Source organism: Taeniopygia guttata, chromosome 1 (genome assembly GCF_048771995.1).
Source record: "Taeniopygia guttata chromosome 1, bTaeGut7.mat, whole genome shotgun sequence".
NCBI classification, from domain to species: Eukaryota; Metazoa; Chordata; class Aves; order Passeriformes; family Estrildidae; genus Taeniopygia; species Taeniopygia guttata.
The window spans coordinates 25,148,244-25,174,000 of NC_133024.1; the positions used below are offsets into that span (position 1 = coordinate 25,148,244).

The window sequence follows — 25,757 nt, forward strand, 5'->3', positions numbered from 1 at the left end:
AGAAAGATTCTGAAGAACAAAACAGGGGGATGACACCATTACTTTCCTGTGCTTAAAGTGTTACATGTGTGCAGGTAAAAAGTGTGCCAGTCTTTCCCAGCTGTTTGCTGAGGCCCAGTGACAATTCCTTTAATGTGACAGATTTCATCTCAGGTAATTTTCCTCTCTGCCATTTGCCATTTTACGTGTGAGGCAGAAGGTTAGGAAAAGGGCAGGTGAGCACAGGGAGCCTTTTAATCTGCAGAAGGAAGCACTGGGCAGGTGAGAGCGTGAGCACCTCTGGGGAGCAATAGGCAAAGCCAAGACTGCTGCCAATCTACCAGGTGGATTTAATAGGCAGCTTTTATGTAGCAGTTGGGGCATTCATTACATTGTGTCTGCCAGAGATTTGATACTGCATGAGACACAAATCTTGGATCATTATGTTTGAAGGGGTTCCATAAAAATGAAAGTAGTTCTGGTTACATAACAAATGAACCCTCATTTGAGAAAATAATCAATAATTTTTGTGCTTCATAACTTCTTCCAGTGTTTTAAAGAATTTTCACTGTCTGGAGAGCTCATAATAGTAAAAATAGAAGTTAACTGCTGAGATAAGAGATGAAATGTTGGTCTTTTATTTGATCACAGTCTGTTATTTTTCTCAATTTAGAATTGCTCTCTACAGTGTGAGTTTTTGAAACAAACAGCTAAACTCTTTCCTTGTTTTAATAAGCCTTCTTTACTGTGAGAACAGTGACAGGCATCAGAAGAGGAGTATTAACTTTGCTTGGGCTGTCACAGGTGATGCCAGGAATGCCAAAGCTCAGCTGAAGTTAAAACTAGCAATGAGCATAAAGGATTCTGTCAGCTAGAAGAAATAAGCCTGTTGATGAATGGGAGGGGCATCCCGGTGGTAGGTGACATGGAATAAGCTGAAATACTTGTGCTTCAGTCTGGAGAGACAAAGCTTCTCTCCAATACTCTGCCTGTCAGCACAGCTGAGGAAGCAGAAGGCCAGCAAACAGTAGGAGGAGCAATAGGTTCAAGAACACTTACAGCTGAAGGCTTTCCATTCCATGGGGTGAGATGCCATCAGAATGGTTGTGATAGTGGGGCAAGTGTTCATCATCTGTGATAAACCACTATTGCAGTGAAGGATTGCTGGTAACTGTGGGAGGTAAAAAGCTAATCCTGTGTGTCTCTTCAATATCAGAAGTGGAAAGTATTACAGGCTGAGCACCTCTAACTCAGTCTGTGGGAGGATTGAGACATGACCTCCCAGAATCTGTTTATAAGCATGTGAAAGCAAGGAAGGTAATCAGGATCAGTGAACATGGATTTATTAAGGACAATTCCTTTTCAGCCGGCTTGATTTAATAGTCAGCCATTTCATCATGGATGAGCAAAGGGAGGAGAGCAGAGAAGGCTTTTGACACTATCCCATGTTGTTAGCATATGTTTATCACAAGTTTTGGCTTGCGGGTTAGATAAGAAATTTGGAAAATAATGTTCTTGAGAGGCTTAATGCAGCCTGGAACAATCTACTTGGAGGGGAAATCTCCATCCTTGGAGTTTTTTTGCTATTTGATTATGTGAAGCAGTGATTGACCTTATCTAATTGATGCTGTAGTTGTGCTTAGAGTAGGTGGTTGGCCAAGATGACCTCAAGAGATCTCCAGTCAGCACTTCTGTGTTTCTGGGGTATCTATTCCCTTCTACAAAAGAATGTTGCATTTGTTAAAAAGTACGTATGTTAGAGGCAAGAACTGAGTTCAAATTCAGCAGGCATTTCTTTTAAAGTTCATGACAAAAATCTGTGGGGTTCTAATAGTATTGACAAGATACAATTGACAATACTGGTAAGAAACCCAAACAAACAAAAAAACCCCTGACAGATGGATTGGTGAATTTGTACTAAATATGAACACAAACACTGCCAGAGGGAATGGTTGTAAAGGCTAGGTCCTTTAATAACGCAACATGAACTACAAGGAACCAATCTCAACCTAACTCTGTTATTTTTTCCAGAAATCTGTACAGTGGTCTCTGCCTTACATTGTGTTTGGAGCAACTGGTCTGTTGTCTGGGCTCTTAAGCTTACTGCTGCCAGAGACCTTAAACAGCCCCTTGCTAGAAACTATTTCAGACCTGCAGGTGTGCTCCTACTGGAGGCTGGGTGATGAAGCCATGTCACTGCAAGCCCTAGATGGCTCACAGGTATACTGATTTTTTTCTAGTACTTTTCTGTTGTGTTTATTTCGGCTGTCAACTTGAATTTGTCACTCTAAATAGATTAGGATAATGATCTTTGGCCTGTGGAGGATAGGCCCCAAGGAGAAGATAGCGTAGCAACCCTACCATCATGTCTGAAATGCTTTCTGGAAATGCAGGCTGAAATATAGCAGGATTAATTCATCCCTTCAAGGCCACAAGCTTACAACATTTCCCTTTGGGATAAAGTGATGTCTGTGCATCTCTGATCTCTAAGACTGATTTCTACAGTGTGCTTCAGCCAAAGCTGGACACTGGAGCTTGAGAAACCTGAGATGGTAACAAAACCAGAAGCCTGTTTGTGAAGGGCTGCTCTCAAAGGCAGCACACTACTTCTGACTTGCCCAGTCTGTTCTAGACAGGCTCTGAATGGGTTAAAGCCAGACTAACCTCTGAGATCTCTCCCACTATTGACTCTGGGAAATGAGATTCATTGAAAACATTGGAACTACAGAACTCCCGGGTATAAGCATAAATAAATGTGGCAGCAGGATGTTTTTCAATGAGGTTTCCTTGAATTGTGTTTTTCAGATCACTTTATTTTGTTAAACTCCTGGGCACCTCTCTGGGTGTCTGTATCTTCCACTCATGTGGAGGTTTTTTGACATGGTTAATTCTCTGTGAATGAAGTGAGATTAGAAAGAAGCTAAAGAGCTGGGAGTGGGTGTTTGAATCTCGGTAAAGTTTTAAAGTTTAAATCCTGGTCCCAAAACTTTAAGTATGGAGGGACTTACAGAAATAGAATAAGTGGTCAGAAGATATGAAGGGAAATTTGTAACAAATAATGTTAGTTGCCCCATTAGGCTGAGATGAGACGGGATCCTTTTAACACCTTTACTTTCATTTGAATAGTTGTTGGTCAATCATTCTGACATTCACAGGTAGTCATATTTATTTTCACAGAAATCAAGTACTTCTAGAACAGAACATTTCCTTCCTATCAGAAGCTTCAGTAGATTGCCTTGTTTACCAAGTTTAGTTGTAATAGTTCTTGATAGGACAGCACAGTTTAGTGACAAAAACCTTGAAGAAAGGCTGAAAAAGACAGCCCTGTAACTGTTAATTTTATACTTTAGGTACTTTACATGCTTATTTTATAAACATTTTCAACTATAATGGATAATGTGTTGTGGCACCACATTCTTGCTGACTACACAAATCCATCATATACGTTTACATCAGCTGTTATTTTGGTAATTACATGATTATTAGGTCTTAATTGTGCAGGTGGCTTACCAACGAAAGCAATTTTTGTAAGCAGTGCAGGTGTTCCAGCTTACAGGTGGGAAGTCACATTTATATTTTCTTCTTTAACCAACTACAGTCAGTATTACCCTTTGAGGTGACAAGTATTGTCTGTTAGTATTCCCACAAATTGGTTAGCTTATGTCCTCTCAGGTTTAGATCTTTGCTTGTCCTTCTGTAGGCTTAAAAATCCCAACCTGAACAGGACCCACAAAGGCGGGTGTTGTTCCAAATGGTTTTCAGGAACAGTTTGCCCATCTGGATTAAAATTACTGAATCTGAATGAAAAAGTCATTGGTTCAGGCCTTAACTAATCCTGTAACTTCAGTGAAGTTATATCTGGAACGCATTAGGGATTTATTTTAAAGCTCACAAAGAAAGTGCTGATAAAATGGAAAACTGTTAAACATTAACCCTATTTGACAAGGCCATGAGAGTCTTATGAAACTACTGTGAGAAAGATTTAGAATTTATTTGGCATACCCTGAATTCCCCCTTGGAATCCATTGTCCTTTTGTACCATTTTGAAGATAACATGTGTTCTGATTGCCCAGAACAGAGGTTTTGTTCCAGTTAACATACATGAATGTGATATTCAAGTTGGACAGCATCCAGTAATAGCCTGACTTTCCTCAAATAGTTTTAGAAGTCCGGGAAAAAAAAAAGCCTAACATGATTCCCTTTACATCTTCTGACAGGTTGTAGTGCTCAAACTGCTTGAAATTCCTTTGCAGTTAACACACTTTGCTGTAGCAAAGCTCCTCTGAAGGGAGATCTAAAGCTACAGATTTTGCTTGCATGGTACTGTCAGTCAGGAGCACTATTTCCATTTCTCTATTTTTCATCCTCACACTTTTCTTAGTATATGACTAGGCAGGCAGAGGTCTTAGGATGGATGCAAGCATACTGGGAAAAAATCCTAAATAATCAAATTAGATGGAGTTTATACTATCAGGAGAACCTTTTTAACTGGAATCATTTGTGTCAGTTCCATGGAAAAATGCTACACTGGCCAAATAAAAATCAACTAGCTGTAATAGCTGTCTTTATTTTGGGTATGTGTATAAATGATGTTGTGAAAAGGATTCTGACTGGAGTAGGTATGCCTATAATACGGATTTAACCTCTGAACATACAGCATGGTAATGATTTTCCCTTTTCCATAACACTTTCATTTAGTATTGCAAGGGGATCTTTTTAATTCAACTTGCACAGTAAAATGCCTGTGCTACCCAAGGAAAAGCATTAATTGTGGAAGGAGAAGCTTTACCTAAAGAAGTAATATGTGTGTTCTGAGCTGTGGTGAGCTACTGTGTTTCCAGTAGCTCTCCACAGAGTAGGAATTAGACTAAATTTGAGAAAGTTTAGTAGATTACCATCAGAACCACTCTAGCCAGTCTCTCCTGCATATATTCTCTAGGGTGCTGGTGGAGCAGAGAAACTCCATCCACTACAACCTCATGTCTTTTAAAGTTACTTGGAGGAACCAAGGATTTGAACCTGAATTCATATGTCTTCTACAAAGTTTTAATACAGTGGTTTGACCTGTGTTTTCTTACCTTTTCTATACCAGCATTCCATAGAAGTGTAATGGTTCATGCTCTGTATGTTGAGATTGATTTAGTGGCTTCAGTCTAACAAACTACTTTCTTTCTGCTTCTAGTCTGGAGACAAAGACAGCTCTACAGGGAGTGGAAGTGAAGATGAGGAGTTCTATGATGCTGATGAAGAGACTCACATGATCAAGTAATGAAAAGAAGACACACTGGCCTATTTTATGCCTCTTCTTGCCCAGTCAGTCCAGCTGTATGACAAGTACCGGGGACCTTGCTTGCCAGGCAATGTAATTGGGCAAGTGCCTGTGTTTTTCTCTACTTGGAGAGGGATTTGAGTACTGTTCAGACTGATGACACCACTGATGCTCTCCATACAAGGCAGCCATTCCAATTCTTGTGGTTCAGAATGACAGTGCATGGACTGCATTTGAAGCCAGGTGAGACAGCAAGAGTGGGATGATGTATTTCAGAAGCCCAGGAAATAACCTAGGCTTAGACAGATTTGGACAGATCATCAGTGCATGTGTTAGTATTTTATTTTATTTTCAAGGTGGTGGATTTTATTTCAGTACAAATTGGTAAACTTTGAAACAACCACTGTATTTTTCCACAAGGGGGAAAGTGGTCAGAGAATCTGCTGTGTGCTACTCCAGTGGGAACAAATTGCTGAAATTGTATGTTAAAATGGCTTTTGCATAGTCAGTAGAGGAGAGGCAGCTGTGAACAAAAGGTTCCTCTGTGTGCACACCTGTGCAGAGTTACAGGTGCAGCTGGTTAGTCATGAGCTGGGCTTTACCTTAGTGATAATGGAAGGCTGGGAGGAAGGACTACACAAAAGAGCAGCCACAAAGCCTGCAAGCATAAGGAACGTTACTGACTTTTTTCCTTCTTTTCATACACAAAGCTTTGTCTTGGTCTGTCTTGTGCATATGTTTGCCACATGTTCCCCACATCTCAGCATGGCTGTTTATAGCTTTGCCTACTTTTACCTTGTCCTTACTTTGCCATAACTATTGAAGCTCAGCAACTTCTCTGTGGAGTGAAATAATTCTGTGATGGATATAATTTCCTGGGTGCAACAAAGGTGAGGTATTTCTCACATACCGTGTGTGTGGTGTGATAGAATGTATAGCTTGCTTTTCTGGACCTATTTGGGTCTTTGTTTCTGGAAAAGGCTTAACTCTGAAGTGGTAAGAGGAACTGTGTGATGCTATTATATTTTGGGTGCTATTTTCAGGAAGTTGCTAGTGTTTGTTTTAAAATCTTGTGTGTAGCTAAGGTTTTCATTTAAAAAGTCAGCAAATCTCTTTGGACCTTTTTGGTTACTTGATGTTTTTTAACCAATGCTTGCTCAAGCACTTGGTTACTTGACCTTGTTAAGGAGATCAACTTAACTTCCCTGTTTCACTGAACTTTCTGTAAGTGCTTCATTAGAGGGATATGGAATCCTGAAGTATGAAACATGAACATGTGGAACATTCCAGCTACAAAAATGAGGCCTTACAAAGATTCAGTTTTCTTGACATTGTCATCTTCATCCTCTAACCTGTGGCTTTCTCTGTTAAGATTGGTTTCCATACAACATTAGTCTTCCTACTTGGAGTTCCTAGCAAAGTGGCACACAATGGCAGTAAATATATTTTCAGGCTCATGAGTCATTTTTGCATATCTTAGAATTAAAAAAGGTGGGTCTAAGAATATCAAAATGTCTGCTGAATATTTCCTTGTTAAAGTGGGAAGTTCCTTTACTCTGCAAGGAAGTGAAAGTAAGCAGCATCTGAAGTTTGCAGCTAGCTGCTTCAACTTTGTTCACTGGGAACTGTAATACAAAGAGCAAAGTGCAGCTGCCCTGGTTGGTGCAGAGAGCAGCCCAGAGTCTGCAGTTTCACACATGCAGCATTCTAGTTGATCCAGGTGCTGACTCTGAGCTAAGGTGGAAACTTCAGTCCCTATGAACAGTCGCTCAATATTGTTGTGATTTTTGCCTGTATTATGAGTGTCACTGGAAGAATTCTCACTCATGATCTTCACTTCCCTCCCCGCCCCAACTGTTGAGTAGTTGTTGCAGATGTGGCACTTTTTAACCCAGCTGAGTAGTCTTTCTGCCTTATTTGGCCCTTTTGTGTATAAGAAAATTTGTACAAAATAAGGTACTTGGAAAAGTTTAAGCTATTCAAATATTTTAAAAATTTTTACTGAAACTTTAATTTATGGACAGCTGTGAAAATGACTTTTTATGGCTGATGGCATACAGCTGTAAGCCTGGCAGTAATAACAGGCAGTTGCAAGAACCAACAGTTGTTTTAGGTGTTTGTTGCCTCTGTCCTTCTTTGGATGTTGGGTGGAATAAGTCAGGAGCTGTCGTTATCTGCTCCTGGCAACCTTGTGTAATGCCACAAGACCCTCATTCATCAACAGTAGGATGCTCTAATGGTTCAGGTGGAAAAGATTGCTCTTTGCAGGATGTGAGCTAGATTTTGTGAGTCTTCAACTAAAGTCTTCTTGTTAGTCTTCAATTAAAAATTAAATTTACCTCTCCACTCGTGCACTTTTGTATCATTGGTATACATATGTAAAATAGCAAAAACAAGAGTGAAGACAAAACTAGCAATTTTATTTGCACAGGAATTTTTGCTCTTTTTTTAACCTTAAATCTGTCCCACGTTTTCCCCTTTAAAATTTTAAAGGGAATATTTTAAAAGGAATTTTAAGTCTTCCGTTTCCCCTTTAAAATTTTAAAGGGAATATTTTAAAAGGAATTTTAAGTCTTCCGTTGTTGCTTTCCCATATCAGTTAATTCAGAAAATGTAGAGGAGAGAATCCCTACAGGAGGTGCTCAGCAGTGTAGCATCAGACTTTGTTCTCCAGCTTTCTCCTTCTGAAGTTCAAATTCATTAGGTGCATTAAGTTTCTCCTCTGAGGCTGTTCATTTTCTGTATGAGTTGGCCTTCTGGTACAGAAACCTATTGGATCACTTTTCTTCTTACCCATGATATGTAATGCTTTACAATATTGAGATAGTTGTACCTCAGTGTCTGGGTAGTAAGTTTGCCATGAGGAGCTACTGGAAAGTAGAACACTGGGTACATTGGTTTACTGCATATTGTAGTGCTAGGAGTCTGAGACCAAGGTTCTTGCTATAGTTTAGTGCAGAATAATAATCTTTTGCCATGTTTTTTTGCTAGAGTAGCCAATACTGTTAGCGATTTTCATGTTGGGTAGGTACTAAGATACTACATTTCCCAAGATGAATTTTTTTCTCTGGATTCCCTTGGCTGTGATTTTTTCTTTTTTTTGTTTGTTTTTTTTTTTTTTTTCCTCTCTTCTTTTTCCAGGTAGCTGACTTAGTGGGATTATGCTAGAGAGAAGAGAGCCTTTCCCATGGTGCTGATTAGTCAGGTCTCAGCAGCATCCCAAATATACTTCACCTACCTGAGGAGCTCGCAAGTGATAAGTGAGTACAGCTAAGAGTGAAGGAGAGTGACAGGTCATGTGAGGCAGCATGGAGGAGAATGAGCTGGAAGAAGTAAAAAAAACCAAAAAACTGGAGGATTCAACTGAAACACTTTAGGGCAAGGGTAAGTGAAAACACAAAATAGCAGCTGTTGGGTAGAAATACCCTTTAACACAACACAATTTCAAATTTCTCCTGCAAACAAAGCTGATGCTCTCTGTTTAGGAATTGGGAAAGTGCTGTTCAAAGACCCCTGACATACCAGAAACTTAGAAGCTCTGTGTTAAAGGAGAGCCAGAGATGTGTTCAGGTCAGGATGCTGAGTGAAGAACCTCTCCAGACATACCTAACATGGAGCTGGTTGCAGCTTGTTTCCCCCATAGTTACAGTCGAGGCTTTAAGGATGGGAGCCACATGCTCATCAGCTCAAAGTGTGCAATCCATGCCAGCTTTTCCAAACTCTGTGGATGTTCTGAGGTTAGTAGGATATAATTTACAGAATCATGGGGAATGCAGTTGAGCCTTACATTTTACGGTGTATTTCACCTGAGCATATAAAAGCAGTTTGCAAGAGAATATTTTTGTTGTACTCAGAAAAAGGGGAAAATGAGGAATTTTTCCTGGAGCGTGTTAAAGGGAACATTAGAACTAAAGCTCTTGTTCTTGAGTCTTCTAAATGCAGATAATAATCACTGAATGCAGATTGGGTGAGTAGTCTTTTGTTTTAGCTGAAGGTTGTGTGCTATTTATCCCTTTTCCCACCCTGTGAGCCCTTCTCTGGTCATGCTCTTTGACACAACTGAATCTGTGACTGCAGACTGTGAGCCTTGCAGCAAAGATGTCAGAAAAGCCCAAGAGCAGTGCTGTCATTTGATGGTGGAAGTTAGTGTGGCCTGACACAATGCTTGTATCAGAAATGTCTATATTCAGCTGTTCACCAAACAGGAGAGTTAGGGTATAGCTGTATTTTAAGTCTCATTCATTGTATCTTACTGCAAGATACGTGGTAGAAAGACACCTATGCAAGAAAACCTCTCTGGCAGATCTAAATGTGGAATTGGAGGGCGAACAAATTTATACATAATTTTTTCCATGTTGTGTATTTTAATTTTGTCTAGTCTGTTGTAGCCTTCAGATTTTCCAGGTGCTACTGTAAATGAAGGCTAGTAGAGCTGGGTAAAACTTTTACCCAGGTAGTCTGAATTTACTGAACTTTCTCATCCTAATTTTGGTACTGTTACTGTTCTCTGTTTCTGTCATTCTGAAAAATGCTCCTGTATTGCCTAATAGGGAACAGATTTTTTTTGTTCTAATTTGCAGTGCCTGGTTTATGAAAGTCGTCTTTAATTTCCTCCATCAATTTTATATGGGACTATGTGTAAAGTAGCATCATAGAATTGGATTATATGAGTGCCAAAGACAGTTTTTGCTGGAAAGCAGTAGTCCAAAACTAGTTCTAGCTGCCTTTATTTAGACTTAATCCATGCAAAACTGGTCCGTCAGAGCTGGTATTTACCAGCATCCCTGAAACTATAGGGACAGAGTGTTGCCTTTGTTTGCTTGTCTTTCATTGCTCAGTTCACTTAAGTAGCTTTTGTCTCTGAGAAACCAAAGAAATTAAATGAAGGATTAAAGTGTTCTTTTTGTAGAACATTCAGAGTTCATACCATGTAGCTATTACAGAGAAATCTGCAGAAATTATTTTGATTCTGAGTTGCAAATGTCTAAGACTGATAAAGCCTAGTTAAAAACTGCACACTGGAATTTGTTAGTTCATTCATCAATCTTACAAATTAGCATTGCTAGTAAACAGTTTGCTTGCAGCTTCATGGGATCTAGCAGGTTTTTATAAAATGCACACTCTGTTTGAGGCATTGCTAAATAATAATGTATGGATTTTAAATCCCTACTACAACTAATATTCACAAGTCAGCCTTATCATGGCTACATGTTTGTCAGCAAAAAAGCAGATGGATAAAACTTTCTGCAGCAAGGGCTGATTAGGCCCAGAAGAAGGATTCTCTTTCAAGCTCCTCTGCTTGAAAGAGATAATTCTCTACACATTCTCCGCTATGTGTACAGAATAAAGGGGGACTGTGGGGTGTATACAGCAAGATTGTAGGATGGAGTATGTTTAAATACTTGCCTGCCCTCATTCACTAAAGGTTTCTAGAGGAAATCTGTCTTTAACATGCATGCTTCTGCTTCCCACCAGCACATCTGAGGTGCTCATATTGTACCTACATTGTCAGGAGCCAGGCAGAAAGTATGGTGGCAAGAAAACCTTTGCCAGTATTAGAAGTTGTATTTACTTAAAAATATCCTAGGAGAGGTATCTGGTACATCTGTTTTCAAATAAAATGTTTTTAAATTATGGAAGCCTGATTGGGAGACAGGCATTTCTGATGTTAATATGTAAGAAAAATAATTTCTGCAGATACTGATGAAAATTGTTACAGAGCAAACAACTGCTAGGCGATTTGTATACTTTGATTTCAAGTATGCCTCTAAAATAATGGTTTCTAGTATTTGATCCCTTTCACTCCTCAAATTCCAACCCAAATTTTACTTTGTTCTTGTTAGAATTTGAGTAATGTGGAAATGGGAAGTATATTTTTCATACAGATACTTTTATTGCACTACCTTTGCTTCCTGAATCAAATAGTATTTTGATTTTTTAAGCTACCTCTTTTATGATGAGCTTTTTTTTGTCACTTTGATTTTGAGGAAATTACAAAATATTTCCTTTTTTATTTATGTGGGAATCCGTTACTTAGTCCTCAAGTCCTGCTTCCCTTTTAAAGGTTTTGTCAAAGGCCTTTTAAATTTAGTTAAAATATTTAAAACTTCTGAGGAGCTTCATAGTTATGCAGTTAGATCATGACTTTTCTGTATATGTTTTTTGTCTTTAAAAGGGACAAAAAGCCCTTATTTTTGTACTAATGTCAGCTGAAGGTATGACTTTTCAGTGGCAGTAGATTTAGAGTCGGGGGGCTTTAATCAATTTAATTTATTGCCAGTTAGAGTTTTGTTACTGCTTTGGTGTTGGAATTAAAAATAATCATAACACTTAAGGAAAATACTGCTGCTTTTCTCCAGACACTGATCTTCCTTCTCTCTACCCATGCCATCCACCAATTCCTTGGCTGCTTGTCATGCTCAGTCCCTTCAGCAAGGCAACAGGCAGCACAGGAGACTGGGATCAGTCTGTTGTGCTTCTATTTATTCACTGCTCTTTGTTCCATGTTCTGCTGCTCTCTTGTGGGTTTCACCACCAGCCACAGTCCATTTAGAGTTGTAGCTCCTTTTGAGCCTACTCTTGGCCTCTGCTCAGGCTGATTTTCCTTTGATGTTTCTCCTGCTCAGCTGTCTCTCAGTTTCTCTTTTGCTGGTGTGGGCTTATCCTTTTTCCTCATCCTGTTGTAGCACTGTAATGTCTTTTCCTTGGTATTTACAGCCCTGTCTTAAACATTCTTTTGTCCAAGTGCCATCAGCTCCTCTGGCAGTGCTGGAGTGCAGTGGGTGAGTGCTCGCTGGGCCCAAGAGGCAGTGGGCACTACCTGAAGCACAGGAGGATCCATCTGAGCGTAGGGAAGCACCTTTTTAATGTCAGGGAGATGGAGCACTGGCACAGGTTGCCTGGAGAGGTTGTGGAGTTTCTCTGTGTGTGCAGATACGCAGGAGTCACTGGGACATGCTCCTAGGCAGTCTGCTTTAGTAGTTGGCTCTGCATGAGCAGGGAGGTTGGGCCAGGGGACCTCCAGAGGAGGTGCCACCTTCCATCCTCAGCCGCCCTGTGAGTGCCGTGCTGGCTGCTGCGGAGCTGTCTGGGAGCAGCACAGGCAGTCCCTGGCACCGTCCCTCACAGGGACTCTCTGCACCCCCTCTGCCCAAGCCCTGGCAGCCCTGCTCATACACCAGTGCACAGGGTTTTCTTGCGAGTCAGGTCCTTGGCCTGGGCTGACAGGTAGCTGGTACTGCGTTGCCTTTCTGTGCTGGTGTTGTCTTAGCTCAAGTAACTGAAACTCCTAAGGACATGAACAGACATTTATAGCCAAGCTCTGTCTGTGTGCATTTATATCCTTGCTGATTTCAGAAGACAGAACTTAGACCTCCTCTTGACCAGCGGGGTGAAATACTTTTTTGCTGCTCCACCTTTCATCATCATGAAAACAAATCTTTGTGTAGTCTTTATATCCTGTAGACTTTTCCATTGTTTTCTCATTCCTGCTTAATTTGAACTAGCAATCAAAAGTCATTGCCAGGTGAGAGCTGAGTAACAGGAAATTGGTAACGGGGGCAGGGAGAGCAGATCCAGTTAAAAAATAAAGTTGTATATGGTTGATGTGTGTACTGTTAAATATTTAATTTGGATTAATGGAATACTGAGTGTTATGAGCCTTCCCATGTTAAAATGAGGACTGATATATTTCAGAAGTACTTTGTCTTCTTTAACTGTATTGGTGTGCTGTTGTTAACTCAGAGCTGTACTGCTGGAAAGTCTGTTTGTAGAATACTTCATCTGAGAAGTCACAACTAAAGACAGCATAAGCTTTTCCACAGTAGACCTTTTATGGTGATATATTCATATGTTCTGTGAACAGTTGTTGGATCCATCTTTTTAAGATGTTCTTTGCCATAGGTGAGGGGCCATAACAAATGTTGAAATATTCAGAATAATTGCACTTACCTATTCTGTTTTCTTAGTGTATTTCCTATGCATACTGCCTTACCTGTATGTATTGTACTTCACTGGAGGCATGAAAAGTAAATATCAGGTTCTTAATTTACAACGTGTTAATGAGTTTTTAAAATAACTCTGTAATACTAAATATTTTCCAGTGATCTCTGTCTACTAAGAGAGGGTGATGATGAGTAAGCCCAGGTGAATTTAGTCAAAGAGTTAATATTGGTTGTCTTTAGTTTCACTTTTAATTTCTGAATTATTTCAATAATTTTAAATACATATCTTCCTTTAAGAATTTTGTATAGGCTAACCTATGTTAGTAAGCCAACTTTTAGATGATTTGTAACAGCTCTGATACTGCCTTTGACTCGTACAGTTCATCCAATGTCTTTGTAACTTATTTTGTGCCTTTTCTTCCCCTTACACAAAATGTCTCAATAAAAACAAGTTCTTTTGCAACACTGCAAACCTATTTTATTGTACTGATTTTTTTTTACTTGCCTGACCCTTTTGTTTTGTTTTCTGGAGGGACAAGAAACTCTCAGAATAGAATAGATATTTCTAATGGACTCTGCAGAAGAAAATTGACAAGGTGGAAAGCAGGTCATTTTGGAAAGGCAGTGCTACAAAGCGCCTGGGAAACTGGGACTGTCAGTACTAATCAATATATTCCACCATATCTATCACAAATCATTTCTAACAAAAACTGGCACCAGTGGAATGTGAGAATCAATTTACTACTGGCTTCAGTTGTGCTGATTGATGTTGAAAGACTGGAAACACTTTGGGGGGTTTAGCATAGTGAAATGTCTGTGGTGGTGTTACTAACATGTACTGGGGGAGTTCCCATGAGCTCTAGTTGTCCCTTAAACACCCCTTCTTAAAGTGGATGCAAATGCACAAGGCCATAGTCCCTGTCCTCAGTGCTCCTGCCAAAACATTTCGTCAGGGAATGGCAAAATTTGAGCATTTGTCTTCATTACCTGGCAATGAGGTGATAAATAGCTTGACTGCATTTCCTGTCCCCTGTCCAGTGGCAAAGAAAATATTGTCAGAATCTGGAAAAAGTGACTGTAGGGGAATAGGGATCAGTGCTCTGTTCTAAGCTGCCGTTTGATTGTTTCCTCTGCCAGCCCTTTGTTAGAGAGCAGTTCATGGAGTCCCTGGTAGCAGAAACTGAATAGCCCTGTGCTCCTGTGAATGCTGTTCTTCCCTCCTGCACCAAACTGTTCCTCTCCCACCAGATGACTGGTAGCATTATTCACCTCATTTTCCATTTGAAGCACATCTGCTCATTTCCCTCCCTCCATGAAAACCCAAGGAGCAGAGAGATGGCTTGCTCCTTCATGCAGGAGCCTGGCCAAGCAACTTGCTCTGCATATTCCCAGTGGTTTTATTCCATGATTATTTCTCCTCCCCCACTCTGGTTTTCAGTGCCCTTAATCTGCATTTAACTAGTTCTAGCCCTGGATATCTGTCCCGTGGCCTGTCACTGCCTGGAGCAGATACAGCACAAACGATTGACCCTCTCCCTTTGGCAGTTTGGCTTTGGCTGCACAAAACAGCCAATAAAGGGGAAAGGGCTGGGTAGCTGATTATGGGAATTAGCTTGATGCTGTATAGTTTTATGGGTTTGAGATAAAGGAGGAAATGTTTGCTTGAGAATTAAATTGCTTTCTCTCTTTATTTCTCCTGCTACCTGCTCTTCAGATGACAATTTTTCAGAAGTTATGGACTAAAAGAATAGCATATGTATTAGCCAGACATAGCTTGGACTGGAGGCTGTTAGCTTGTCTTCCAGTGGCTGAAGCTGGAGTGTGTAGCTTTCAGGTCATTATGTGATCTGTCTAGAAACTCTGAAAAGACTTGACTGAAGCCTCTGTAGAGATTCTGACAAGGCTTTTTCTCACTAGTTGCTGATTATCTTGGTCTGCTTTGTGGTACATATATCATACTTCTAATAAAAAGCAAATTATTTCTCACTTCTGCTGGTGCTCTCATTGTACACTAATTGTTCCCACATGGCAATTGTTTCCCTCTGGGCCCATGCATTGCAGAGTCCCAGTGACTCTCCTCTCCTACTTTCTCCCCACACAAAGCATGTAGCTGTCTGGGCTTTCCCCTGTGTTTTTCTTGAGACACTTCTACAGGTATATTGGCAAAATCTTCCTTTAATCCCTACTGCTTCTTCAGCTTTTCCTTTCCATCCTCTCCACAGTGCCACGTTAGCCCTGGGACACAACACCATGTCCAAGTTGACATATCCTAAGGATCACCTGGGAAGTTTGGGATCTTTGACCTTTGTGTGTAGGGTGACAAGCTGAGGAGTTTGATCAGACAGCTTTGACAGTGGATTGGCAATACTGCTAACCAAGATCATACAGAAACACATCTGCTTTTCATGTGGTTCCGACAGAATGTGATTGTCAGCTGTCTTCACTCTGTTGGGGGCTTTTTGTGGGCTTTTGTTTGGTTTGGGTGGGAAGGGATGGGGTTTTTTGCATCATTATTGTTGGGGTTTTTCTGAAGTTTTGTTTGTTTAGTTTAGCTTTTTTTTAAATCTCGCTCTCCTCCCACACAAGTATTTATTCCAGCACTCTAAAATAGCTCCTGAGGGCCAGGCTTTTTTGGGCCTGGAGGCCCTTCTCAGTTTTCTTGCTGAAGCAGGTCTGTTTGTTCTGCAGTAATTGTATTTTGATAAAGAAAAGGCAATAGATCTTAGGGGTGTGTACCTGTCATTGGCCTATGATATATGAGACCTAGTTTCTAGCTCTGGCTCCAGTGAACTCTTGTACATTTTTTATTAGTCAGTGGCTGGATGAAGCACATAAACAGGGATGCCAGTCTGAGTCTTCTTTCTCCCAAGTGAGTTTGTGTTGGAGTGACTGTTCTCACTTAGCACTGGTAATTTACTCAATTTACTTCAAACTGCTGTGGACTCAAGCAATAAGTTCTGAATCGGGTCAATTTGGACACAACAGCAAAGTGTAAAAATAATACAAGCTAACATTGTGCTCTGAGAGCAGTCATGAAAAAAAAATACCAGCTCCTGGAAATGCAGTGAATTGAGTCTCATTCAGCCCCTCTTGTTGACAGAGCATCATTGCAAGCATGCTTCTTGGTTTGGCTCTTTTAAATCTTGCACTTGGTCTCTCTGTCCCAAGTTACTGTGCCCCTAAATTTAAAATCCTTTTTTTGACACCTGAAAATAACCAGCAAACCTGTGCTGACGTCAAAAGTGAGGCAGCTTTTTCTCACCTGAAAAGACTTCCAGTGCTAAAAGTTTTCCCAGTTGCACTGTGCTCTGCCAAACATGTTTCTTCCAGATGCTGTTTTTCTAACCATGTGTTTAAATCAGTGGTATCAAGTATTTCCTTTTCAGCATGCAGGCTATTTACCTAGGCATATAATAAAGATGCTGGAAGGCTGTCATTTTTGTGGATGTTGGCTGCAGGTAGGTTTTCAAGATGGTGAGACATCCTGATTGGAGCAGTAGAACAGTAGTTGTACTTTAGTGATGGATAAAACATAGAGGAAAATTATCCTTAGAAATGGTCTAGTGAAATATTTTATGTTTAAATTATGATGCATTGAACTTCCACTATTTCAGTGAACTTTCAGAGGACAGTACATGGATTCAGAACTCAAAATGCCAGTTTTCCTGTCCCGCATCTCAGTAAACTCTCCTGGAAGCCTCAGAGCTGATGCAGCCAGGACTCCCAGCTTCCTGCCTCTCCTGCCACCTTCTGAGCTAACCATTTTAAACTTGGAAATTTCCAGACCCTGAACACATCACCACACTGTGTCCCAGCGATGTTGGCAATATTAGAAGCACTGCTATGTGATTTATATTTGCTGCCCAGTGGCTTGATGCTTAATAGCAGCTGCAAAATGGACTGGATTCTGATGAATTTCCTAGTTGAGGCTGAGTGGGTAGCAGCATTAGAATCTCAGCATTTTTCAGAATTTCCCACATGCTCAGCTGGTGATCACTCTCTTTGGAAATACTATACTGCAGCCTGAAAACATTCAGGTTGAAAATAATTTGGGGTTTCAAATCTCTTCCCAGATTAAGAGAACTAATTTCTACTGCGTTTTTCTGACGTGTCTGGTATGACCACGAATGGAAAAAAGGTATCAGGTTTTATAAATGACTGGACCTGATCCAATCCTGTGCTTAGTTTGGAAAGGATGTAAACCTTTAACTTGCATGATACAAAGTGCGGGTCCAAGGCTAATGTGAGAATGGGTGGCAGTGAGAACAAGCAGCATAAGCATTCGGAGCATTTTTGAGCCTGCCAAGTATTGATTGGTAATGGGAGAGAATGAGTGGAGAAGCATTTCAATTTGGCACCCATATGTGATTCTGGTGCTGTCACAGTGAATTAGCAGGACTTTCTTTTCCCTCTAGTCCATCCCATGCTTTTGTCATTGAAGTATCCCCTTTGCTCATATCAACTTGTTAAAAGACAAAGTGGAAGAAAACCAAATAAATTCCCAGAACTTTTGCCCCCAAAAAGCCTGATTATGTTATGCTGCTATCCTCTGAATGGAGGCTGAACAGTACTAACGACTGTCACAGCATAAATGTTATAGGGGATTCAAGCTACAATTACTCATTTTGCACAGTCACTTAATCCACTAATGGGGAGAAATGGGACAACAGTTTAAGAAGGCAAGAGAACTGTCAGAGATTATTAAATCTGTTGGGATCATTTGGTTTAGTGGTCTGTCTTGACCCAAGTACATGGTTCAGCTAATGCAACAGACTTAGTGCCTCCGGTAATTAGAGCAAGAAGAGATGGGTCATCATTAGCAACTAGAAATTCAGGGTTGTATTTCATCTGGAAGGCAGCATCTTCAACAGGGCTTATTTGTTGCCACTGCAGATCATCTGTGAGTCACAAGTGGTACATTGGTCTGACTCATTTGTATGATTTAGCAGAGGCTTTTTAATACATGCTCACTGTTCCGTATGAATAGTTTTTCTAAATAGTTGCCCAACAGAAAAAGACAATATTGGACAACCCTGTGCAGTTAATACTGCTGCTCTTATTTACAAGATGTTGGTGATTTCTTTATTGTTGTGCAATTCACAGTTCATATTACTTTTGATTGTAGGTTTGAAATGTCTTTGTCATATCTGTGAAACTGAAGAGTGAAGAAAGGAAAGCCAAGCAAGCATAGAAAGCATCAGTAATTGGCATCTTCACAACATACAAGAGCCAATCTAATACCATTCAAGGCATATATTCACAGAATACTTTCACAAGCGTTTCACAGATCCAAAATCATATTCAGTCCTGCATATTGCCAACAGCATGAATGAAAATTATATACCACAGATTCAGTGGTTTTGCAGATACTAGGAAATTTCTAAATCCTCTTCAAAGAGTACTGCTACGTAAATGAACATGCAGGTACAAAGGAAATTATCCACAATCTGAACTCCATTATAAGGTACTATGAAATAGGAACTGAAATAATACAAATGGGGTGATGTAATATAGCTGAGTCATTTCATATGATCTTATGCAGATCAGCAGACAGGGAAATGTGATTTGAGAAGACCAAAGTTTTTGAAGTGTGGCTTGAAAATGCTTGAGAGAAACTCTATAAATCAATGGATGCTCATCAAGCAGAATTTGGGTGTCTGTGGTTGGCTAATTAGATATGTGATGCTAAAAACCTCCTCAGAGACACCATCAAAGAGGGGAGGAAGGTTGCAGGGCTTCAGCAAGAACTGTCTGGAGAAACTGTCTCTCAAAAATATGCCCAAACCCTAGCGGGGGCTTAAGGCACTTCTAACAATCACTAGAAAAGAAAGAGGATTCAGAGGTGTCAAAAAGATAGCCATTCTCAGCGTGGATGGGAATCTCCTTAGAAACAAGTATACTTAGGAGTTTAATTTGCCAAATAATCAAGTTCAAAAGCTCTCAGTAGTGCTCATGTCCATGATATCTGATGGATTGTGAGCTAACTAGAACTGAAGAGTGGTTTTGTCTTTACATGGTTGCCTGGCTTCAGCAGATCGGTTTTTATCTCAATGAAGCTGTTGTGAGCTTTTCACAAAAGAATGGGTCATCTGGTCCCACCTCTCTGCTCAGGCAGGGTCATCCCAGAGCATATGGCACAGGATTGCATACAGACAGTTCTGGAATATTTCCAGTGAGGGAGATTCCACAGCCTCTCTGAGCAACCTGTTCCAGTGCTTGATCAGCCTCACATTTAAGAAGTTCTTTCTCATATTAAGGTGGAACTTCCTGTGCATCAGTTTCTTCCCACTGTCTCTTCTCCTGATGCTTGAAACCACTGAGAAGAACCTGGCTTCATCCTCTTGATGCCCTTTTTCTTTCCTTCTGTACTCCTTGAAGAGCAAGGAAAAAGAAATAGCCATTTTTCACTCCCTCTTGCTGGTGTGCCTGGGGAGTTAAGTTGTTGTAGGCTCAGGGGAAATATTTTTTCAGGAGATTGTATTTATCAACTGTTGGAGCTTGGATCCATTTCCGATTTTCTCCACCTTTATTTTACTTTATACAAGCAGAAGGTGCCTGAGAAGGACCCATCTGATGGAGGTTTCTCTGCAGTACCACTGCATCAGCTCAGTAGACCTCACTGCAGAAGCCTGGATTCTTCCCACTTCGTGTCTACATCCTCTTTTATCTATGCAGATGTTCCGATTTCTGCTCTGTCCTTTCTCTTTACTCTTTCCTTCTGATGCAGGCTTTTCCCACAGTAACATTCCTTCTTCACACATGGCCATCTGCCTCTACTTTTCTGCTGCATTCTGTGCTATCTGCTCCTCATGTGACAAACACAAGTTCTTGTGAGTTCAAGACTGTCTGCTGCCTTTGATACCACTCTAATCTGTATTTTGCTGGTGGTGTAAAGGTCTTTATCAGTTGTAGTATTTACTGTCAGCCGAATAGTAGCATAATATGTGCTACTTATAAGATGGAAATAATGAATGGATTATAATAGTAAGGATTATGAACATAAGGTGTGTTATTATATAAAAGACAAATGACCAAAACCACTTCATCTCTCTGCTAGCACCATGTCTCTGGACAGCTGTCATGAGGAGAGACCTTACAGGTGCAAGAAAGAGAGACCCTTAATCTCTCCTTGCTTCATAATACATGTCTGAGGGTCTGAGTATTAAAGTAATGTATGGTCGTGTCAAGAGTGTTAAGGAAGTTGTCTTCTGTATGTGCAGCTGACTGACTGAGGGAGCACCAGGGACTAAATGTTTTAGGGGCATGCTTTTAATGCTCTCTTGTACATTCTGCTTGGATATAAGCCCATCCAACCCACCCCTACAAGTTCTGTTCCAACCTATTGTTCCACTTGCCTTCTTTCAGACCCTGCCTTTTATCTGGCTTTCTTAGCAGAGCTCACATAAACTGCTGTCCCCTCAGAGGAAAGATAGCCAGTAAATCCTGAAGTGAGCAAAAGCATGGTATGAGTCCCTAAACATTGGGGAATCAAGAAAATCTTTTTCAGTGCCCAACTCTAGTGGAAGCTGGTTTGGGAAGTAAATGCCTACACATCTTTGTGAAGGAATCGTCAAGTCAGCAAGAAGACAGTGGCAGCTGTCTGTCAGAGAAAGGTTTGCTTTGTAGGTGCTAGGGCAGCAGATGTCCTGCAGGTGTTTGTGCTCCAATTAATTACTTAAATTAATGTACTTCATATTTGACTTAATGAAGGACATAATGAAGGATAACTAGCAACAACAGTACCTCTCCTGAGGTAGCACCCAGTGCCCACCCATGTGCTGCCTTTTGCCAGCTGCTGCAGAGGCACTAAATTGGTTAAGAGATGTCAAAGTTCTTTTTCCAGGGAGAAATAGTGCTCTTACCCAAAAGTGGAGTGTGCATTCCTTAATAAGGAATGCTTAGCAGCATGGGGTCTCATGTCTATACTCTGTCACTCCCTTCTATGTGCTGATGTACCCTTCTTTCTAAAAGCCACCAAGCTTCACTGGATCAATGAGGCCTGATCAATTGTTTTTGCCTCTGAATCATCCATATGGGGTTGTTAGCTAAGCTGCTGGCAGAAAACGAGAGGCAGCTTTCTGTCTGTTTACTGTAAAGAAAGCGAAGCAAGCTACAGGAGGGGACAAGCTGCACAATATTTACTGTCAATACAGCCAGAGAGAGAGGGGAGATATAAGGAGAGGGGAGAAGAGGGGAGCAGGGGTTGCAGACTGCAACCCCAGTGAATGATATGAGTGTAAAAATACCCATATGTTTTCAGATGGAAAGAGAGTGGATTAGTCAACAAGGAATAACTGAGAGCACTTAAGAAAGGGTGTAGTGAAAGGCTAGTGAGGCAGGGGCATACTAGTGGCATGCAGAGTAATAATGCTGTGCATGTGTGTACTGAAGCTGGACTGCAATCTGAAAAGCACTTCCAGATCTGCCCTGAGACAGAGCAGTTGCTGGGATTTTTTTGTGTATGCCTGCATGCAAGATCCACCATTTAAAAGTAATAAGATGAATAATAACAATTGAAGGTAGAGAATAATATTTGGAGCTAGTTTTCTGAATGAGCTGGAAGTCACCACTGTAGCTCAGAGCAGAAAAAGAAAATTATTAAAAATAGGCATGCTTCCTTGCTTCTCTCTTCTCTTACTCATCCACAGCACAGAGGTGTTAGGTGAACTGAGCTTCACAGGGCAAGAAGGCTCTGAGCAGCTCTCTCTGAGTGTTCCTCTACTTCCAGAGGCAGGTGAACAAGTGAAGAGTGAATTCACACTTTAAAGAGCAGCGAAGACCATCTTGCCATGAAGCCATTCACAGATGAAGATGTAGAAATCTACATCCAGAGCAAGGTAAGACTTTATCTGACCAGATTTTCTGTCTCCCACACTAGGTGTTGATTCTGAAGGGTGCCAAATTTGACACTTAGTTGCTCGCCTGCTGTCTTCATTTCTGAGACAAGATTGGGTGAAGTTTCATGAGAACTGTATTTCTAATGAGATTTCTAGGTTTCTGTTGCAGAATCTTATCTGCTGGTAGCCTACTTTTTCAAGGTGCTTGTCCTCTTCTTCTAGGTGTCCTGAATTTTTGTTCCTAATCTGGGATTCCAGATGTGAGACTAGCTGTAATTGACAGCATTTAAATCTAAGGAAATGTCCTTGCATCTCTCCCTGTCTGGTGGTCTTGGCTTGACCAAAACAAGACCAACACCAGGCGTTGCCTCTAAAAAAGATTCATGTAGGAACTGCAGAGGCAGACCAATATTGTTAGAATTCAGTCATCAGTCTGTCACCTCAGCTTAGGATACTTCTCTATATACCATGATTAAAATAACATGTCTCATTAGCACATGCAGACTGGAATCTCATTTTCTATTTTATAAGATATTCCAGCACTCAATTTTTCCCCCATTATGAAATGAAATAAAACAGAATAAAATCTTTTGTGAAACAATAATGTTTAATAAAAGCTCTAAGTGAGCCATAACATTTTTTAAAGCTGACATGTTTCATGGCAGTATTTAGCTAGATCCTGTTTTATTGTCTGCTTTCCTCAACAAAATGCAAGATACCAAAGTGACAAATAATTTCAAAATGAGAAAGTGTAAGGCTTTATTTTCTGTAAAGGATCACATATTCTAGTACAATGAAGGGGTTGGTAAGAAAGGTTTGTTTTCTCTGTGGAAATGTTTTGGTGGCAAGTAGAAAAGTTCTCCCAGAAATATACCTTCTTCAGGCATGCAGTGTTGTGCCCAGGAAAATCATTCCATAAGAATCTGTTCAGTAAGCTATAACAGAAAATGCTTCTCTGAAGATTTAAAAAGCAGAGCTACAAAGGAGGGAACAGAGGGAAGCCATGTACAGGAAAATGCTCATATGACAGCCATAAGTACAAGGAACAGAAGCAGGCTATAGTTAAGTGAGGCTCATAGTTGCCAATATTTTAGGTTATACTAGAAGTCTGTTTTCTAGCAGCTCTCCAGCTCTGATGGATTCTTAGTTTCTGCTTGCTCCTGAGTCTCTTGTCCAACTTCAGGCAGTTCAGCTTGTCAAATGCTGCCTGTTTTTGGAAATAGGTCAACCACCTGGTGCAATGAATCTCTATAATACCAGAGATTTCATCCTTAAGCTGCTCATCAAAGGAAAAATTTGAATGCATATGGGTATGGATGTGGCTGGGTAAATAAGAGAAAACCCAAATGATCTTAACAAGTTCCTAATAAATCCCAATCCTGCTTCCTTCCCCCTTAATAAAATCGTAATTGACCTTGTTATTCAAGTTTTGTGCATTTCTTTTAGCACAATTCCCTGAGTTAAGACCTGGTAAGGGGAATGCCAGCGAGTCACAGAAGTGGCTGTCCAGCAAATACCATAAAGTGTCTTTCTTCCAGTGCGTCTGTGCTGGTACTAGAAGTATCTGCGAAAAATGCCTTGGCTCTTCAGACTCACCTTCTGTTTTCTGATTTTTTTACCCTCCCTTCTGTAGGAAGGTTATATTTTCCAACAGGATGATTAGGGAGCTAATTATAGTTAGCTAATTATAGTGAGCACCCTCTGTCAGTCACATGCCCATTGTTTTTTATTCCTGCTCCAGTGATGGGGAGAACACATGGAAAGAGGTGTTTGGTGGTACTCCCTCAGCTGTTTTTTTTAGTGTATACTCTTATAAACAACTGCTGTAGCGTAGTCAGTAGGTGATGAAGGCAGAATTAAATGAGGCCAGGCTGAGTTGAATGGATTCTCCCTGGATACTGGAAGTGGCAAAAAATGTTTCCAGCAGGTGCCCCTTAGAGAGAACAGAGCATGAGCAATGCATAAAGAGGGCACTCTAAGTCTCTGTTTGAGCTGACCCACTGTGCATACTCTTTATACTTTTCAGTTTAAAAAAAGTCTTTTTTTGCATAAAAGCTCTTAGACATAGACAGCTTTCTCTGCCACTCACCATTCACTTGTTGGAGAAACCATTAGGTATCTTGTCAAGCTTATTGGACTATTCTAAGGAGTTGTTCTGGAGGAACAAAAATAAGGTGGAGAAAATAGATACAGTATAGATACAGATGGAGAAGTGCCATAAATGAAAGCTGAGATGAGGAGATGAAAATGAACATGGGCTAAAATCTTTCAATGTTTTTCGTTTTTGTTTTTTTTTTTTAAGTACATGTAAGTAACTAAAACTGCTCTTAGAGAAAAGGGTGAATTGGAATGAGGAGGAGGGTGAATTACTAGGGAAATTAAAGGGCATTATATAAACATGAAGGACTACGTGGTGTTAAGATAGCAAAGAAACAGAATGTCAAGGGTGGATGAGAGCCCAGGCAAGGGAATATGGTGCTGTTGTCTGACGTATTTCCCACTTCCAAAAGCTGTTCAGGCTTAGTAAAAGTACTGTTAACTTCGTTGTCTGAGGGAGGAAGGTATTCAAACTCTGCTCATCTTCAAGATCAGTATTAGTCAATTGCTATTCATGGGTTAATGGATGTGAGGCAAGCGCTAGTCCACTTTAGTCCATTGAATGGTCCCTTTTTGTGAAGAAGTGGATCTATTTGTCCTCTTCTAGGCCCTGGGGACACATTTCAACACACTTGTGTGGTTTTGGCTGATAGTAAAAGAGAATAGAGAGTTGTTTAGATGCTGAAGAAGATGCTGAGTAAACAGGACACAGGAAATTTAGAAAGCCATAGGCTGCTTTGGGATGGAAGGCACCTTTAAAGATCGTATAGTGCAGTTTCCCTGCCGTGGACTGTGACACCTTCCACTGGACAAGGGCTCAAAGCCCTGTCCAGCCTTGCCTTGAACACTTCCAAGGATGGGGCATCCACAGTTTCTCTGAGCAACCTGTGCCAGGACTTCACCGCCCTCACAGTACAGAATTTTTTACTTATGATTTTGCTTCCTTTTGGTCTTTGATAATAACAAAATATTGTAGCAATTATAATTGACTGTGGCAATTATGCTTTATCATTCACTTTAGTTGAGTGATTAACTCTGTTTCTGATTTTTTTTCTTGCCTGCAAGAAATAAGGTTTAGTAGAATATGGTGAGGAAAAAGAAGAATCAAGAAGAAAGCAAAAGCTGCAACTAAATTAGATGAAGCATAGGATCCAAAAAAGAACAGTAAACAGTCTTAATATTTCACTCTCCATAAGTAATTCTGGTTGTATAAGTAATGACAAATATGTTCATGAACTTCGTTAACAGTAGCTGAATCTCCTCACTTTGGAAAATGTGTAAGAATATTTGGGAAATATTAAATGTCCTTTACTAACATCGTTCCTTCATGTTCCTCTTGTTGAATCTCCTTGTTCAGATTGTGACAGACCCCTTGTGCTCCCTTCATTTTTAGTCATAAGGGAGGTTCAGGTTCATCTTATATTTTTCTGAGTTGTCCACCCATCACCTCAGTTGTCCCAAGACTCAGACATTTCACTGAAATAATTTTCAATAATTCATTATGTAACTACTTCTTGAATTGAAAAACTACCCTTTAAGCCACAAAAACACCTAGTTCCCAATGGGGCCAGCTTTGGAAATATGCTTTCACACTGTCTAGGAGTAGAGTCTCATCTGTACTTCAGCCATAAA

General features: G+C 40.4%; 1 protein-coding gene across 7 annotated transcripts in view; it reads left to right on the forward strand.

Moving 5' to 3' along the window:
• Positions 1-25,757, forward strand: part of SLC22A15 (solute carrier family 22 member 15) — a 70,542-nt gene that overhangs the window by 26,340 nt on the left and 18,445 nt on the right. For 2 of the 7 annotated variants that reach the window (XR_003958833.4, XR_012054473.1), the window contains exons 11-13: positions 2,011-2,199; positions 5,162-5,491; positions 8,390-13,667. Coding sequence is in view for 4 of the 7 variants with exons in the window: in XM_030266099.4 (XP_030121959.2) it covers positions 2,011-2,199; positions 5,162-5,248 (276 nt within the window). In the remaining 3 variants the exon portion in view is untranslated. Of the gene's footprint in view, positions 1-2,010; positions 2,200-5,161; positions 8,342-8,389; positions 13,668-21,919; positions 22,029-25,757 lie in introns of those variants that run through there. The other 5 variants (XM_030266117.4, XM_030266124.4, XR_012054472.1 and 2 more) reach the window with 4 other exon arrangements.